The following is a 19531-nucleotide window of genomic DNA, read 5'->3' on the forward strand; positions in this document are numbered from 1 at the left end:
CCCTCACAATAATCATGACCCACTTTTTCAAACATATAAGAACCAAAAAAAAGTTGCAAGACAACAATTTTAAATAAAAAAAAAAATGCAACCAAAAATTCAAATTCATTAATTTACAGGATACAGTGATCTGCTTATGAGCCCTTTCAAAATTCTGAAGAATATGTACTTAAAGTCAAGGTTCTTTTAAGACCCTACACATCATGGATTCAAGCTAGAGAAACTTCATAATTTGCTTTAAATTTCAAGTGAAATGGATACATAGAATAGGATCAATTTAAGTAGCTACGGTGACTCCACTTTTGAAACTCTTTCCGACAGTAAAACATTGATTTTTTCCAGTAGACAGATAACTTAGAGCAACATTTACAAAAATGGCCATGTGGTTGCATTTACTTCCAAAAAATTAAGTAATACAGTTTCAACACCAACAAACCTTAAGTCAGAGGCACTGAACGCAGTTAGAACATCTGGAATAGTTGATGGGAGGAATTTCAAGCATGCTGCTTGGACTAGAAGTACTGAATCTGTATTAAGGCGCATTATTTCCACAAGTGAATCTAGAAGCTGTTTCAGAGATATTTCAAACTGCTGCTGACCTTTTCCAGCATTAAGACTGAGAAGGAAATAAAAAAGTATTAGAAATTTAGTGTCACTGCAAATAACGATACATAAATGAAAATTCACCCAGCCTAAGGACACATCATTGCATTCACTTAAGACAGGGGAGAGGGGTTATTATTTAATTCTCTGCTTGAGATTTTTTTCTGGTAAAATGCTTTTTCCCTCAAAACAAAGTACCTACCAATGATTCCAAATACACATACAAAGACAAAACTCTTGCCCATTTTGCTATTCTGAGAAAAAAATGAATAAATTATTAATAAACCTTAAAATCACTTCAGCAACGCCGTTACGTATAGTTTCACTTTAGAAAGACAAAACATATAATTGCGTTGCCTGATGCCCCCCCTCCTCTCTGATCTGCAACAGCAAGGAGCAAGACCACACACACACTCCCAACTTTTCCCTCTCTCTTCATTCCACACCTCTTTTTCTCATCCTGCGGAGCAGTATGCCGGAGAGTAGCGTAAAGTGCGTAAAGTGTCGAAAGATATACTCGGCTCCCGCATGAGTGGAGGGAGTGGGGCATAGTCATTTTTGCCTGATACAAAATCAACGGTCGGCTGGGTAAGAACCCATTATTTTCACACTTTCGGGCGAAAAACATCGAAACTCGCTTTTACCAGAGCCCACTTACATCAGAAATTTCGGCCGGTCCGGACACGATCAAATATGAGCGAGTTTTACTGTATTTGTTTGTTTATTTCTTTTGAACTCTGATTCAGTTTGCTCGTAGAGTTGCTTTTGATATGACAATCACTTGATTGTTTGCTAAAATGCAATCTGTAAATGTCAAAATTGAGCTACTAAGAGCTCTATCTATAAATCTTGCAATTATTGATCTACAAAGATCCTTTTTTTGACAAGAATCCTGCTGACCTCCCTTAAGTATAGATTCATACTGACAGAAAATGCTGCAGAATTTCTCTTCATGCTCTATATTGAAGTATTTGAAAAAAAGGAACTTACTTTGAGAACAAAATCCTAGACCGTATGATGAATTTCATTACATACTGGATTGACTTCATAGTTTTTAACAATAAGTTTTTATCTGAACCATCTGCTAGGTCTATGTCATTAATCAGGTACTGAAGAACAACCATCAATTTGCTGAAATGAAAAAATAAATCGACTTATAATAAAGTTTTAGGCACCAAAACTAAATTCAAATCATCTTCAACCGCTAATCAAATTGCACCTTTTTCTGAGAGGAGAATATTCAAAGGTATTAAATTTGAAAGAAACCATGTCATATCATGTTTTGAAAAATATAGGTTTCAATTTTCAAAATGACATCCAATCTCCAAACAATGACAAACTTAATAAGAGAGTTTGCTGCTAAAACGAGATGGCATTAATTTCAAGGTGCTTTGGAGCCGGTTGAATTTTGATATTTTTAATTGTGTTCTCCAAACTCTCTGAGCGTAATGCATACTCTAGACAGTAAGGATGGTATTGAAGACTTACTTGTAAGCAAGGGTTGCACAAAAGCTCTCTCGGATATACAAATCAAGGACTGGTTGAAAATGCTGGTACTTGCGATCAGACACCAATCCAATAATGTGTAACTGGAATATAAGACAGAAGATGATGATGAGTAAAAGTAACTGAGAAATTGTCCAAGGTTTGATTACTTGGTACTTTGAGGTTCTATCTAGTTACAAACTAAAGGTGCACAGCTTTACAGAAACCAAAGAGAGATAAAAAATGTCAAGGATCAAGGTTAAATAACGCAAATCTCTAATGCAGCGTTTCAAAATTCCCGATTTTATTTTACTTTTTAGAACGATACTGGTAAAGTATCTCTTTGTAATTTTCTGTGGATATTTCTAAATAAGGAAGAAAATTCACAGAAAAAATTAAGGAAAACTTTAGGTGAGTTCAGTTTAAAAATTAATAAAATACCTATAAATGAAGATTGGCAACATCACAATCAGAGTGGAGCATTTAACAGCATTGATGTTCTTTGCACAAATGTGTCTCTAATAATTTAAAAAAATCTTACAGTATTTTACCCAATGAGCATTCTATCGATGAGTGGTATTTTTGGATATGACATGAAAAAGTGTAAAAAAGTATACAGTAAAAAATGAAGCAGATTCTGAACATTTGGCAACAGAGTTGTAAGGTTCAAATGAAACTTCTACTTTATGTCCAGCAGCCTGATTACTGAAATTTTTAGTTTGTCGGGACGACATAGATGACATAGATTAAAAGGCGAAGCGTGATTGGTCCGCTATGTCTTATCGCTGCTTTATCGAGCCTTTGTCAGGTGGAATGATCGACATACTGTCGGAAACTTAAGAGGTGCTGTTAGCTTGTCGAGAGGTCAACCCGACATAGGCACGACAAAGCAGCGATAAGACATAGCCGACCAATCACACTTCGCCTTTTAACCTATAACATCTATGTCGTCCCGACAAACAAAAAATTTCAACAATCAGGCTGCAGAGTAGTAAGAGGTCTGATTTGGAGAGCCTAAGATAAAGGTCACTTTAGGTAAAAATTAACAGGGGTCTAAGGTTTAAAAAATAAAGCCTAGAAGTTGCAATGAAGATGGACTATTTTTCAAAAGCAACCTGTCTTCCATCAGTTGGTTTTTACTGTTCAACTATTTAAAGCAACTGATACTTACCAAACATTCAAACACCATATTATCATAGAGATCGGAATCGGAATTTTGCATGAGTATGTTAAATAAAGCGTCTAGGACGTCTTGTAGAAACTTGACAATTTCTTCGCCGTCAACTTTCATCAATGCTGCGAGAGAATCCGATAATCTGTCAGGGTGACTAGTCCAATTTAATAATCCTAGGAGATTCTCTGCAAAATAAATGGAATGATTACTGAATGTTGACTTAAATTAATGCCAATCAGCAAGATATATTGATTGGAGAGTTTCAACTAATTTGCGACTTCATAATGTTTCATATACAGAAGATCCATACATTGTTGGGAAATGTGAGAGATGATATATTTATCAAAAATGGATATTGCCACCTCGCAGCCAAAGTATCACAAGCGCCATGCAACATTTAAAAATTTCTGCCGCCAATTTATTTCTTTACAGAGAAATCGTTGGTTGAATTTGTTTGAAAATTTCACTGGATTTTATCGGCAGCACAATGAAATTTCACTGAAATTTTCGGACAGCTTTGTTAAACAATTTCTCTGTAAAAAAATAAAATGGCAGAGGAAATTTTTAAACGTTGCAGGGCACTTGAGATACTTTGGCCAGAAGGTGACGGTACACGAAGAAATTCACTATTTTTGCTGGTCTCAGGCTTCCATTTGAGCAGTCAAATAAGAAAAGCCAAATTTTCAGATTTTTTGCACATTTTGTAGATAGCTTACAACCGTAGTGAAAGGCATGAAGATAAAAGTGTTCTCTCCTTTCTTAAAATAATTTAAAGATAAGACAAGCATTGAAAAGTCAAATTATGCTATACTTACCATTTTGAGTTAGTTTCGTGGAGCATACATTCGTGTAAATAATGAATGAGTCTTTACTGCACAAGGTCAGGCCATCAACTACGGTCGGCGATTTATTGCTGTTGTCTATGAGTCCACTATTTTTGGAAGTCAGAGATAGGTAACTTATGTCAGTTGGGTCAAATTTTTTGTGATCAATCTGAAATGAACCAAAACAAAGAAAATATATTCAATCTGATGAAATACAGGACCAATTGGTGATTGCACGAGACCAGGATGAATTTGTTTTTAAAACTGCATCTTAATATTATCTGAAATATTACAGGGGGTCACACCTTTGTTAATATTGGGCATGAAACTTACTAACAGCATGAACCTGACTTTTTTTGCTAGATAATAGCATTCAACAATCTAAAAACAGCTCAATAACTGGCATACCTGATTTACTATTTAAAATTCTAATTTAAACAATGAGGAGAATTTTAGACCGACACAATGTACCACTCAGTTGCCCTATAAATGATGTCACAAATATGTGAGACACATCAGACCTCGATAAATTTCAGAAAATGATTTATCTGCTTGAATTAGGAGGGATAATTTAAATTTAGGTGGGAAAAAATAATCCTAACAAAAGTTGAGAAAAAGAAGAGAGTTCATTGTGGAGCAAACCTTATAGACTCGTAATTCATGTTCAGTATCGGGAAGAGTTGTACCGTTTGGCTGCATCAAAGGAACAAAAGACATTGCGTACGGTTTTTCACTTTTATCTTTGGTTTCATTTGAGGATCTGAAACAAGAAATCATCCAATTGATAATCAAAGAGAAGGACGTAAGATTTTTATTTACATATTTTTATCTTTTATCTCAATCTAAAATTCGATGTAAGATTCCTGTCACATCTTACTCAATTTTTTATCAAGTGAGAAATATTTTCAGAATATTTCAAGCAATAAGTTGGCTTGTTGATCTTTAAAAATAATCAAATAAGAGCATAGACATTTTTAAAATTCTACAATTGAGGTACATAATTTCAGAATAGGGTTGCCACAAAAATTGGGAAAGGAAATTCCCTGACATTTCCCTGATTTCCATGAAAAATATTGGTAAAATTCTCTAACATTTGACGATATGCTTGGTGAATAAAAGTAGCCACTTGCAAACCCGAGCCTGCAACAGTTGTTGCTTTAAACGTAAAAACCATTCTAAAAAGTAAATAAGAGGAATTCAACACTTTTCCTCTCTATCCCTGACATTTCTCAATTTTCAACGACTCATTAGAATTCCCAGACATTTCCCGGTTTTCCCAGCTATCCTTGATCGTAACAACTGTGTCAGAATCTATCCATTAATGAATTGAAAACAAATCCTATAATTTTGAAATTTGTCATAATTGCAAAAGTCTAAAATCTTTCGAAATTTGATGGTTCTGTCAATAAACTTTTTGCACACATAAAGGATTAAAAACAATAAAAATATCCATACCTATGCTTAAAAGTAAATTTAAGATGACACTGTTTAAAGTCCTCGATGGGGACAGCTATCTTGAACGACTCATTCCACCGAGGCTTATCTTCATGATAATAGACCATGGATTTGTACTCGTTCTGAGGAGGGACACCACCTCCTTTGACTATTACACCCTGGGAACAGAAACGAACACACTGAAACGGACATACTAAAACAGACATACTGCAACTTGATACCTTGTAAAAATCGGATCCTGATGACTTCGCAGTTGAGAGATTTGATGGAAAAAAGCTATCAGTTACAATTCACTTTCATAGAGAACTAATACTGAAGTTTATGGTTTTAAAAATATTTCCGAGGATACTAAAGGTTTGATTCCTATACAGGGTGTCCCAGGATTAAGTACGAATGTTGAAGGAGTCTATTCTTCCGGGTAAAAAAAAAACGTTTTTGTAGTGTAACTTTTGTTCCGAAAATGCTTTCTCTGGGGGCCACAACTGCCCAAAGTTGGAGAAAAAAAATCGTTTTTTCATTACTAAGAAAATGTTTATCAGCCAACATTGATGAAAAAAGGGTAACTGGGGGAAAGAGCCGTATGCAAAAACGACATTTTTCGCCCCCCCACTAAAACTTATTCAAACTTCGTCTATCAGTTACTAATACTGGAGCGCTTCTTTCCCCAAATTTTCAGACCCCCAAAAAATTTTGGGGGGGCGCTAGGGGGGGTGGAAGTCAAAACCTGGGACCCTCGATATCTTTCGAACGAAACAAGATATTGAGGTCCGGTTTGGACGAAAAATCGTCTAAAATTGCATACTTTAAGATTCTGAAGGTCAAAATCCCAAAATTAAATTTTTAACTTAACTTATGTGCTTTTTTTCAGTTTTTGAGGAAAAACAATTTCTTTTAAACGGATTAAACTGAAATTTCACATTTTTTGATTTGAACCAAAACCAGTTTTTTAAATTGTTCGTCTTTTTCCGCATCCAACGAGTGGTCGTATAAGCTGGGGAACCGAACGGTTCCGGAGTTACGATCGATTGAAGTTTCCGCTCAACGCGCGCCGACCGATTTTTGCGCGCAAAAAAGTCGGATTTGACTGTTATTAAATCAGATTTAATGTTCAAACTGAGCAAAATGCATTGTTAGGGACTCTTGAGGGTCGCTGAGTCCAGAAATTACAGATACTTCCAAAAAATTCACGTTTTTAAAATTACAGCTCCGTACAGGACCACTGAGCGGCCGGTCGGCGCTCAGTGGGCCTCTAAAATAGCGCTACGGAGCTGTAATTTTAAAAACGTGAATTTTTTGGAAGTATCTGTAATTTCTGGACTCAGCGACCCTCAAGAGTCCCTAACAATGCATTTTGCTCAGTTTGAACATTAAATCTGATTTAATAACAGTCAAATCCGACTTTTTTGCGCGCAAAAATCGGTCGGCGCGCGTTGAGCGGAAACTTCAATCGATCGTAACTCCGGAACCGTTCGGTTCCCCAGCTTATACGACCACTCGTTGGATGCGGAAAAAGACGAACAATTTAAAAAACTGGTTTTGGTTCAAATCAAAAAATGTGAAATTTCAGTTTAATCCGTTTAAAAGAAATTGTTTTTCCTCAAAAACTGAAAAAAAGCACATAAGTTAAGTTAAAAATTTAATTTTGGGATTTTGACCTTCAGAATCTTAAAGTATGCAATTTTAGACGATTTTTCGTCCAAACCGGACCTCAATATCTTGTTTCGTTCGAAAGATATCGAGGGTCCCAGGTTTTGACTTCCTCCCCCCCTAGCGCCCCCCCAAAATTTTTTGGGGGTCTGAAAATTTGGGGAAAGAAGCGCTCCAGTATTAGTAACTGATAGACGAAGTTTGAATAAGTTTTAGTGGGGGGGCGAAAAATGTCGTTTTTGCATACGGCTCTTTCTAGCGCTATTTTCTTTTTAGAAAAAAAAAGAAACTCATTGTAAGGGGGGGTTTCGGGAGGTATTGAACCTAAAAGTGGCCAAAATTAATGGTTTCTAGCGACAAAAATTGATTTTTGACGGCACCAATATATTCAGCGTCAAAAAATATGAAGAAAATGTTGCATTTTTTCTTTAAGACTCACTGTTTTTGAGATAATAGGGACTAATAGGGGCTAATAGGAGGATAATAGGGTCCCCAGGTAAAGCGTTTTTGGAACGCCCTTGGAACGCCTACAAAAATATCTTTTTTTGACCCAAAGAATCGACTTCTTCAATATTCGCACTTAATCCTGGGACACCCTGTATAGGTGCACGTGCAGCATGCACTCAAGTTTCAGGTTTCACACTTTTTCTTGGGTAGAGATTGTGATGGAAGAAAAATCTGGATTTTAAAGTATACCTGCGAAGAACATTAATGGACATCGCACTTATTACCAATAAATTTGGCTCCTGCTGAATTTCAAGGTTTTAAGCTGTGATATTCCTTACAATCTCCAAGCATGATGAGCTTTAAAAATTGAACTTTCTGTGCACCACTCTCCAGAAAATCGGGTCTGAAGAATACATTTCACGGCGATTCAACACGTTTCATCCTACTGAGAAGTGGCACCATCACTGAGTGGAAGATGCAGAGCCTTTGGTTCTCGGCTAAGTTAATGCGCCATCTTAAATTCCTGGCTGATGGCTGACACAAGACGAAGAAAGAGGATCTCTCTCCTTGATGACCGACATTTTACGGGGTGTCTAGTTTTTTTTCATTTTGGGAAATTCTGACAAAATCCTGATTTTTAACTGCTAAACTCTGATTTCATAATTTTCCGAAATCCTGATTTTTTGCCAAGAAAAATTAAAATTTCTGCAGGAGCCTGTGCAAAAGCATATAAAAATCTGATCGACTTTTCTCAAATTCTGATTTTATGACCGATTTTTCCTTGAATCCTGATGAAATCGGAATTTAGTCCTGATCGACCTCAAATCCTGATAGAATTGGGAAAATCGGGTAAGTCTTGATGCTAGACACCCTGTTTTACCACTGTATAATACATCTATGACTGCCGAGAAATGCAATTTTCAGTCCGAATTTTCACAAGACTGGCACTTAAAAAGTTTGATTTTAAAAGCTCACCTTTCTAAGGAGATTGTAAGGAGCATTAGGTATGTAGAAAGGTCTCGACATTTAGCCAGCGCCGAAAATCTCCAAGAAATGTAAAGAAAATAAATTAATTTTTCTGCAAAGACTAATTTACCTAGATAATTTAACCTGAAAACACATTACATTGGTCCTAGAATTACAAATATAAAGATTATCTTCCAATAACTTTAACTTGATTAAAACTTACCTGAATAGGCACACCTTTTTCATTACAAACTTGAACAGTGACTTCTACATTTTTATCGGTGGATTTACTACCTTTTGAGAATTCACCATTGACTAACGTTAAGTAAAGGTCATTCCTAACATCTCCTGGAAGAATGATTTCTGGAAAACCCATTTTCCTAGCGACTGCAACACTACCAACAACTAAATGAGGATTTTCTTCTCGAACCTGAAATCAAACCAAATTGTCATTAACTAAATGGGGATTTTCTTCTCGAACCTGAAATCAAACCAAATTGTCATTTTCTTTTTTACTGTCAACAGATGTGATCAAATGCCTGAATCTTCTGCAAAGACAAGTGGTATATTTTGTTAAAATCCTTCTTTATTAGAACCTGTTTCTCTTTGATTCATATTAACAGCTCATACTCCAGAAGAGAGTACTTGTCTGTGATGAACTGCATCAAAAATTTAATACTCTCTTATCTACTAATTCATTTGATGCTTATCGGCGGCGTAAGTCCGCAACCACATATCTCATTTGTGGCGTCCGAAAATCTCTGCCTTAATGTTATTTTTTCAAAGGTGAACAAATTGACATCATTCTTTGAAGTTTATGCAGAATTTTCTTCACACAGAGAAGAAAAATCACGGCAGTTTTAAAGAATTGCCGTTCAGAAGTTTTCCGTTTCAAAAATAAAGTATGAGAGGAAGTCTGTGACATCGCAAACCGAGTTAAGAGATTGCCGACTTACACCGTTGTTATATAGTAATGAACAGTAATCGATTGCTGCAGGAGTGATGATGCAAGACCACTAAAACATTGAAATGTTCAAGCCAGTTTACATTATATTCATATTGTGCTGTATTCCTTTATTCTTTAGCCTCCTACACACACTTGTTAAAACTGTATTTATTTTTAGAAAACACATTTCAAAAATAAACTATACACTTCCCTGACAGCATAAAAAAAAAATCAGATCTATTTTTTTTAAATAGATAGATCTATTTTAAATTTTCCGTGCAATTTTTTGAAGAGTGATACCTCATTACTTCTGCTGGTCTTACTGGCAAATTTTCAAAATATTATGTTTTTTTGTAACTTGAAAGGCTCTCAACTTCACTCTCACCAAGTTTGAAGGAAATTGCAGAGAAAGATTTTTTTATAGGTTTTGCAAGATTTATCAAGATGGAACTTTTAAATAGAAACAAAGGAAAAACCATGAGCAATATTCACCTGCTTCAGATCACCATCCAAAAGTTTAAAACTGACATATACACCTTGTCCTTTGTGATCCTTCTGCGTCAATTCTTTTATTGAAATCAATCGTTTTAAAGTTCCATCCAAGTTATCTTTATCACAACTATAAACGTAGAAACAAAAATACTGAATTATGCACGACAAACAAAACTTACATATATAAACATCATAATTAAAAAAAGGAATCTAACATTATATAAAAAAGAAAAAATAATAATAAAATAATTCATGGAATAATTTTATACGTTTTTATTTTTTAATTTTTACTTTTTCTCACATATTAAAATGAAATTTAACTCCTGTGGAAATAGATGAAAGGAATAAAGGGAAAAGGTATGTATATTGATTGTCTATCACTTAGGATGTTTTTAGCTTCTTGGAAAAGAATGGTGCAGTAAACTTTGAACGTCAGACTTGTAAGCATAAAGACTTAAGAAAATTTGACTCATATCATCTTTGACAGATTCTAAAATAAATTGATCACTTTTTTGTAGGCTACACTTGCTAGCCATTGCTTTATTTATGCAAAGTACATTTACAGTTTCTAAATTTCTACCCATTTTTAGTGATAATATTCTTTCAGATAGAACATAAGATTGTTATTTTACATACATTCTAAAAACAGAAATTACTGATCTACGATTGATTGTCAGTTTTATGATATAAACTTTGTAAAAGTCAGAAGGTATGATGAAAGAGGGTAATTAGAAACTTACGCAAGGAAAGGTAAAAAATGTCGTTTATCTTCATCGGAGTCCAAATTGCCCGTTAAGTAAAGGGTGATGTCTAAAGCAGCGACACCGAAAGGCCGTCTAACACAGTGTGAGGGGCTAATTGACTTATGTTTAGAATTTGAATCTAAGGCACCAACTCGAACTACATAACAAACTAAATAGACTTTTTCCCGACTGAGATCTCGACTCCCAAGGTCCTGTAAAATTGTAAATCACATTGAGTAGACTGAAATGAACATTAACGACAGTAGGAAAGTTACGAGTCGAGCATGTAAACTGGAACCTAGGGCTCCAAGTTTGTCAATATAATAGGACTAACACCAAATATTATTTCACTTGGTTTATCAGTAACGGTTATCAGTGGACGGAGTTAAACAGAAAGGAACCAAGCCACATCCGGATCGAACGGAGAAAAAGAGGTGTGAAGTTTGGCTCCTGCATAAGACTCAATGTAAAAGATAAACTTAAAGTGCAATTTCTGCAAAATTTGCTCCAACAAAAACTTTGAATTTTTGGCGATAGATAGTAGAGCAGTGGTTGAGTTCAAAACCACTCATAACTCGATTTTTTCCAAAATGTGGGTTGGTTCCTTTCTGCTTAACTCAGTCCAAGTATTTGGAACAGAAATCTTAAACAAGAAATCAAAATTGGAACGTTTCTGTTCCAGGGGATACCAGTTCAGTTTAATTTCCTTGGTTGTATTTTTCACCTTTTTTTAAACTTTTCACTTCTTTGACAAAGAGACACATACATACCCACTGGTAAAGTATTCACCTCTACTTGAAAAAGCACAGAATTTCTATAGTGGTTAACTTTCCACGGAAATCTTTTAGAGCGTGATGGGGAACTAATCGATTCACAATCTGTTTCTGAGAAATCTAATTTTACTGGAAAATGCAACATTACTCACACTAAATAAGACACGTAAATTGTAATAAAAATGATTGATATCACTGGCTGCGTTGTCTTGATGCCACTGTACTACGAAATTTTCAGTGAAACTCTTTTGCTGCTTTGCATCATAGAGGGTGAATAACAGTTCTGCGTCTTCACTAATCTTGCAGACAAAATTGCGAACAGCCATGAAAATCGTGTGACTATATTTTTGAGAGGTTATTTTATTCGGTTTCCTTGATGGTTCCGTCTAAAAGACAAAGAAAAAAATGAATAAATTAAGTAAAGCAGAAGTCGTTCAAAAGAATGTTTGTTTTAAAAATTTTAGGCATAAAAAGAATTCAGGTATGCTTTTAATCTGAAATCATCAATATTTAGAAGCTCTAGTGGGAAAAAGTAAAACCCAATGGGGTACTTCAAAAAAACTATGTCATTGCCTTTGTCAAACAGTTATTTCATTTCTTCAACATTTAAAGAAAGAAAAGAAAAGAAACTAAGTAATATTTTTTTACGTCAAAACTTACAATTTCTCTTTGTATCCTTTCTGAAGCCTGCAGATGTTGCCAATATAATTCTATGGTTGAAGTTTTATCTGGATTCAAAAGATTTCCGTGCTCATCTCGGACAACCATATCCAGTCCTAAAATTCTACAGAAAAAGAGAGGGAAGAAAATTAAGACAATTTGAAAATTTGCCAGCTTTCAGTGAGATTTTAATTAACTTCTCAATCAACAGAGGTTGTAGCAGATAAATGAATCTAAAAATAAATTAACAAAATTCTAGATGTTCATCCCTCACACAACATTACAACCGAGAAAAAAGTTCTCTTTACACTTAAATCATAGTTATTCATGAGAAAAATTGAAACACCATCATAAATGAGAACCCTGAGACTAATGAAACCTTGGCCTTGTTCTCAATAATTTATTGTAATTTTACAATTATTCCATCGAGAAAGTAAGGAGGGAAGGTGATACCAAAATAAAAGTATGACTAATATAGTAAGCTATATTCAAGAAATATTTTTAAAATTTAAAATGATTCATTAAATAGATATTCAACTTACTTATTGCCTGTATCTATAGTTGAAGTGACTAGTTGCTTGATTTCTTTCATTTCGTCTACTGGAAGTGTTCCTGATAAAATTTGACTACGAAAACGGATCAGCTCGTACATTTTGTGCTCAATTGTTTTGAAATTAGGACTATGTGTCTGAAACAAAAACATTTTGGAAGTTTGAACAATGTACATGAAAGCCCCTTATGTTGCTTTTCCAGCTATTTATTTAATAATCGATTAACTTTTACAAGTTTTTCAGATAGAGAGAGAGGGATGTTTGTAAAGTTCTGCAAGAAAGAACCCTGCAACAAGAGAGCAGGTCAGAGGCTCTCGTTAACTTTATATTGATTTTTTATATTACTGGACAAACTCTGGCCCCATCCTCCAGGAACTATTTTTATTACTTCAGACTTTTCTTAGAAGAGTTTAGTGGCATGATTACTTAAAAGTTGAAAGTAAATCACTCAAATAACACTTTGAGCTTTTGACTTTTGAATCATTTTCACAAAAAAAGAATAAAATATTCAAACAATCAAATTCCTCTTACGGTTGGACATATTTTGGCTAAGCAAAATCCGAGACAGGTGGGAGAGAAGGGGTTTCCTCATTACCTGAGGGCCGTAAGAATGGAAAGGGAATTATGAAACGCCAGTGACATCAGCGACGACGGTCCGCAAATCAGAGTCGCCAACCCATGAGCCCTGTCCACAACCCTGTTATCACATGCTCAAAGCTCGTGAGTGCCGCATACAGTTGGCAGCTGGCACATAGTTCCGTTTGGTAGAATGTAAAATCCCGCTTTTCCATTTCCCCAAAGAGAGTCATGCCCACTTTAAGATTGTCTCTTATGCAGCTTTCTAGAGCACACCCCATCCTTTTCCACTTGTCCATAGTTCCATTTAGCAGAAATACCTACGTCCAGTTAATAAATACCAGGATTTTATTCAGAGGTAAAAAAAATTTAAAAAATTACAGTAAAAAAAAGGAGCACATACAATGTAGAGTTGTTTCCAAATACTGCCCCATTCTCTAAGCACCATAGTGATTTCTTGGACCAGCTGAGGCTGTTTGAGGGTTGTTTCCGTCGGTCTGAAACAATCGCATAAAAAATTAAGTCAGGTTCATCCACACTCTTGGAGTTTATCATGCTTCTCCTGTAGAAAAATATATTGATGCGATGCAAAAATCTAACTGGCATGGCACATGTAAGCAGCATTTTTAGACAGGCAGAGTAATTATCATGCACAGTATGAGAGAACATGTTATCAACTCAAATCACAAAATTAGTGCAGGCTCCAAAATTAAATAAGTTTTTAAAGTAAAGGAAAGCACGCCCTCAGCTAAAGCACTCGACTTTCATAAATCAGTTTTTCATTCTTGATTGAAGTTCCCATTCTTTGATATTGGACAAAATAATTACATAAGAACATATCCTCCAACTTAACAATTAAAATTTTTACTTTCCAAAATTCTCAGCATTACCAGATGTTGCCAATGAAAATGTTTTTTGTTTTTTATCAAGCAGATAATAGTAATTTCTTGAGACCCTCTATCCTCTAGCGCATTTCACTTCCTGTATCTTAAATAAATAAAATTAAATTGAAAAGAAAAAAAAACATTGATATTGATATTATACCACATACATCGATGGACGAAGTGCAAAATCATGTATCTTCGTTGCGGTGTCTCAAAATTTTCGCTCCTATTTTATCTTTACAAAGAGAAACAAGCCAACTTTATGGCCTGAAATGTATACAGAAAATTCTGCTACCAAAGAAGAAAAATCAATGAAATTTTCAAGAAATTACGTTGACTAGTTTTCCGAAGAAAAAATGAAGTATGGCAGAAAGTCTAAAACGTCGCAAACGGAGATACATGGTTTCGCTCTTCGGCCATCGATACTGCCGTGCCAAGGAAGAACGTCGTATAAACCTTCAGGCGTTGCCAAATTTCCTTTGATAAAACACGAATTTCCCGGTAAACCTATGAATATTTTTCTTCCAATTTTTCAGATAATGCTGTTTGCAATTTCACCTTAAGTTCATGAAAATTTCAAGGAAAAATGTTCATAACTTTCCTCAAAAATAAACATTTTATTGAAAGAAATTCGGCAACTCTCGAAAGTTCATACGGCGTTCTTCCTTAGTACGACAGAATATACTGAGGAATTCTTGTGTACTGCAATCACCGCAAACCGGGATTTGACATTTTTTGAGCTAAAATTATATGATAAGCCGTCGAAGTGAAGATCGTGAAAAAGAGTTGAGAAAGAATAGAAAGTCTACACTTTAAAAAAAAATCAATTTTAAATAAAAAAAAGAAAGAAAATGAGACTGTGTAGCAAGATTGGAATGCTAATAATGTTAAAACTAATGAATCGTTGGTTTTGTGACACTTAAACACCGATCCTTAAATCATGATTTTGTCACACATACCCCATTTTTTCCGGCAAGGACTCCATGATGTGCACATAACACTTCGGGAAAACCCCTTTGGCTGTCTTATTTTTCGTTGACGAGCCATAATACCAGTCGTCTAGCTCCTCTAGAATATGGACGCTCTCACCAACAGTCAGCTTCAGTCTATTCGGCCCATCGTCCTGAAAATTGTGTATTGCTGAAAGAAGAAGAAAAAAATCAAGATGAATTAGGAAAACCATGAATAAATCAACTGAACAGATGAGGATTAAAGACATCGTAATTATTACAAAACGAATGAAATTTTAATGTGGGGTGGTTTTGATGGACGCATTGTCAACAGTCAATTTTAAACTATAAGATAGAATTTGCTATTGGGAAATTAAAAAAAAAAATCCGATTTTCAAATTACTTTCTCAGACCTTTGAGCTATTCTGCCATGCTATGGAAGAACGCCGTATGAGCCTTCAGCCGTTGCTATATTTCCGTCAATAAAAACGGATTTTACAGGGAAAATTATAAATATTTTTTTTTTAATTTTTCAGACAATTCGGTTCGCAATTTAATCTAAAATATCTGAAAATGTCAAGACAAAATACGCATGGTTTTTTTTTTTTTTTAAATACATGTTTTATCCATGTAAAGTTGGCACCTCTGGAGTTCTTATACGGCGTTCTTCGTTGGCACGGCAGTTTTGGTGGGGCTGGGGGGTGTGAAAAGTTCTGCGAGGGAGAAATTAGTCGCAATCACAGCCTCAAAATTCCCTCATTCTGGAAAAATGTATTCGTTGCGGAAAACTGTTTAAGTACGCATGGGGGGAGAAAATTTCAAAAATCGGCGCGCTATTTTACTTCTTTTAATTTGGCGCTAAAATGACATGGAAAAAAACGATAAAAAAATGAAATAGATATGAAAAAAAGTTTTCGTCGAAAAATGTCCTCTAATCCTCACGCAACAGCGGGTTACATCGCGCCATTCACGGGTTTCCTCGCTACAGGTGGGCACGTGCGCTCAATGGTTCAGTTACACGATCAAATTGAGCCATCAAAGTGGGCCTCTCATTGGTCGCATCCTCACCTCAGGTCTTTTTCCACCAATCAGAGCTTCAGTTTGATGGCTCAATTTGATCGTGTAACTGAACCTCGAGGATTTTCTGCACCCCTATATGCTGCCGCGATAGCAAAGAGAGCAGTAAGTGTCAAATTTTCGAAATCGAGTTTCCTTCAAAATTCGTCTACACTCTTTTAGATGAAATCACTAGCTGATATTGCTAAAACAGCAAAATTCATCGTAATTATGTCAAAACGAGACATATTAGAAAGCCGTGAGTGCGCAAAAAATGACGTAGTTTCAGACAGAACAGCAGTGACATTATCCCCCCAGTAAGTCAATGAAAACAGAGCACTCAAGTAAAGTGCCGCCCTCTTCTGCCGATTTCCAACCTGGAAATGTGTTTCTTGTGTGTCCAAGACGCAACCACGAAAGCATGCAGAAAAACACGACGATAGCCAGTGGCGTGGCGTGCTTTGCGATCTATCGATATTTCCCCATTTGAAGCTGTGGTAAAGAATCGATTAATAAGGTGTTCGCTGCGAACACCCTCTTTATCGACCCTTTTCCATAGGTTTAAATGGCCGATCAATCGATACATCGCAAAGCACGCCACGCCACTGGATAGCACTTACGGCTGTCTCGCCTAACAATAACCTAGCATGGAAATGAAAAATACCCTTTGTATGTAATTGAAATAAAATCGGTCGATTTTTAATCATCCGAACGATTTCTAGGAGTCTTTCGGACGATTAATGGCAATTTGACAAAGAACGGAGGTTTTCTTTCAATAAATTTTCCGGTCAGAAGCTTCTGAGCCCATTTTCTCAATACTTCATTTTAATACTTACTGCTCTCTTCGTTATCACGGCCAGGGTGTCTACTAAAACAGGCTGGCCAAAAATCAGTGCTTTTACTGTACTTTTCCAGTACATTCTCAAGAATTCACTGCCTCCTCGACAGAAAAATTCAGTACTTTTTCAATACCTTCAACTGACGAAATTCGAAAAATTTCAATTTGAATTTCCCGCTCAAATTGCGACAAAAATGAAACAAATTCCGGACTTTCTTGCAAAATTTCCGCACTTTTTCAGTACTTCCGGGCCGCCCTTGAAAAATCAGTACTATTTCCGGACTTTCCGGAAAGTCCGGACTTGTAAACACAGTGTATTTTACTCGCCCCCTCCCCCGCCTCGATATAAGTATATTCTTATTTTTGCATCATCGACTTTCATCGACTATCGAAATGGATCTTCGCGGATTTGCAGCGCGGGGCCGGGCGAGGCGATCTAGGTCGGGTTTAATTGATGCCTATACAGTATAGAGTCGTCAGCAAGAGACGACTACAGTGTTGTCATTGTATGCGAGATTACCTGCCCGATTCATGAGGCGATATACACGTAGACAAAAATCATCACAGAAAACGCAACATCCAATCAGTTTCTGTCGGCAGTCTTCGATTGAAGAATATCGTCACCCTCCGGCCTAAGTATCACAAGCGCCATGCGACGTTTAAAAATTTCCGTCGCCATTTTATTTTTTACAGAGAAATTGTCGGTTGAACCTGTTTGAAAATTTCACTGGATTTCATCGACAGCACAAAGAAAATACGGTGAAATTTTCGGGCAACTTCGTTGAACAATTTCTCTGTAAAAAAAATAAAATGGCGGCGGCAATTTTGAAACGTCGCACGGCGCTTGGGATACTTTGACCGGCAGGTGACGATATATCGATGGGTGTGCGGTTACCAGGCGTAGAAAAAAAAAAAAAAAAAAATCAGGGATACAGAAAGCTCTTTATGCGCGATTTTACTAACGAACACAACATTTCACCACAAACTGTTACTCAGCGCGGTCGAAGTGATTTCACCAGAAGAATTTCCGCGGTCGAGGAAATTTTGACCCCCCCCCCCCCCCCCACCCCCAAAAAAATCGGCGGTCGAAGTAACTTTATCAAAAAAAATTAATGTAGCCGAGGTGATAAAACACAAAAAATTATAGTGCAGCTGCAGTCACTTTCACAAAAATCGAAGTCTGAGCAGTAATTATTACTTTTAAAAAAAAATCAAGTTCCCTGCGTGTACTTCTAAAGTTCACAGTGAGAAGAGTGCGCTTCTAGTAATTTTAATTTGCCGACGCCGCGAATTCGAATCATCGCGGGAAAGAGAGGCGAATCCGGGTTACCATTCATAGCGCCTTCAAAAGCGTGGAAATACTTCAAACACTACACTTTTGACACACCGCGCACGATTCGATGTGCAAATTGCCTATACTGCGCCTGCCGGAGTGTACACCTAGTTTTGAGTCGCGTATGGGCCTTCCACCCTGAGACATGCTGATACTGCCGTGCTAAGGAAGAACGCCGCATGAACATTCGAGAGTTGCCAAATTTCCACTGATAAAACATGTATTTTTGACAACATTTGGACTGAGTTAAGCAGAAAGGAACCAACCCACATTGTGGAAAAAATTGAGTTATGAGTGGTTTTGAACTCAACCACTGCTCTACTATCTATCGCCAAAAATTCAAAGTTTTCGCTGGAGCAAATTTTGCAGAAATTGAACTTGAATTTTATCTTTTACATTGAGTCTTATGCAGGAGCCAAACTTCACACCTCTTTTTCTCGGTTCGATCCCGATGTGGTTTGGTTCCTTTCTGTTTAGCTCCGTCCATTTATGCATATATTTTCTTGAAATTGTCAGATATTTTACATTAAATTGCGTACCTATAAAAGTGTCTGAAAATTTTGGAAAATAATATTCGCAATTTTCCCAGTAGATTCGGTTTTTATCGGAGGAAACTTGGCAACGCCTGAAGGCTCATACGGCGTTCTTCCTTAGCACGGCAGTGCTGTGCATCGACCGTGGAGTCCCTGGACCACCATCGCATCGCACGGAGACCCGAAGAGAAGAAATCATTGGATTTAAGGCGAGCGCGCAACGCCGCGGCAGATCTCGATACCAGCGGTCGACGGATGATCGGCAGATATTGGCAGATTCCGCTTGCTTCCAGCCTCCGGTATCTATCCATCGCGACACCGCTATCCTGCCCTGCCCTAAGCAGAATCGACGAATCTAAGTGGGGTTTCTGATGAACTTAGGTGACCTGCGCTTGATTAGGGTACCAGCGGGGCAATGGACCACTAAACAAGGTACGAATTTAAACAATCTGATACATGTTTCTTAACAAGAATTTTACGTAGAACATGATTCGTGCAACGAAAATTACTGAAATCAACTCCTAAAGAAGATATTAACGTTTTTATTTCACATTGGTTACGAGAAATTTGAACTGCCCGCTCACAAGAAACTCAA

General features: G+C 36.4%; 1 protein-coding gene across 4 annotated transcripts in view; it reads right to left on the minus strand.

Moving 5' to 3' along the window:
• The window catches only part of mbc (dedicator of cytokinesis protein myoblast city), a 53728-nt gene that overhangs the window by 24020 nt on the left and 10177 nt on the right, over positions 1–19531 (minus strand). For all 4 annotated transcript variants that reach the window (XM_019061703.2, XM_019061701.2, XM_019061702.2 and 1 more), the window contains exons 2-16: positions 15186–15366; positions 13746–13839; positions 12758–12903; positions 12216–12339; positions 11708–11941; positions 10780–10994; positions 10040–10166; positions 8825–9031; positions 5542–5699; positions 4729–4846; positions 4078–4255; positions 3260–3447; positions 2092–2192; positions 1594–1734; positions 437–616 (exon numbers count right to left, since the gene is read on the minus strand). In XM_019061703.2, coding sequence (XP_018917248.2) covers positions 437–616; positions 1594–1734; positions 2092–2192; positions 3260–3447; positions 4078–4255; positions 4729–4846; positions 5542–5699; positions 8825–9031; positions 10040–10166; positions 10780–10994; positions 11708–11941; positions 12216–12339; positions 12758–12903; positions 13746–13839; positions 15186–15366 — 2392 coding nt within the window. The remainder of the gene's footprint in view (positions 1–436; positions 617–1593; positions 1735–2091; positions 2193–3259; positions 3448–4077; positions 4256–4728; positions 4847–5541; positions 5700–8824; positions 9032–10039; positions 10167–10779; positions 10995–11707; positions 11942–12215; positions 12340–12757; positions 12904–13745; positions 13840–15185; positions 15367–19531) is intronic.

Source organism: Bemisia tabaci, chromosome 9, assembly GCF_918797505.1.
Source record: "Bemisia tabaci chromosome 9, PGI_BMITA_v3".
NCBI lineage: Eukaryota > Metazoa > Arthropoda > Insecta > Hemiptera > Aleyrodidae > Bemisia > Bemisia tabaci.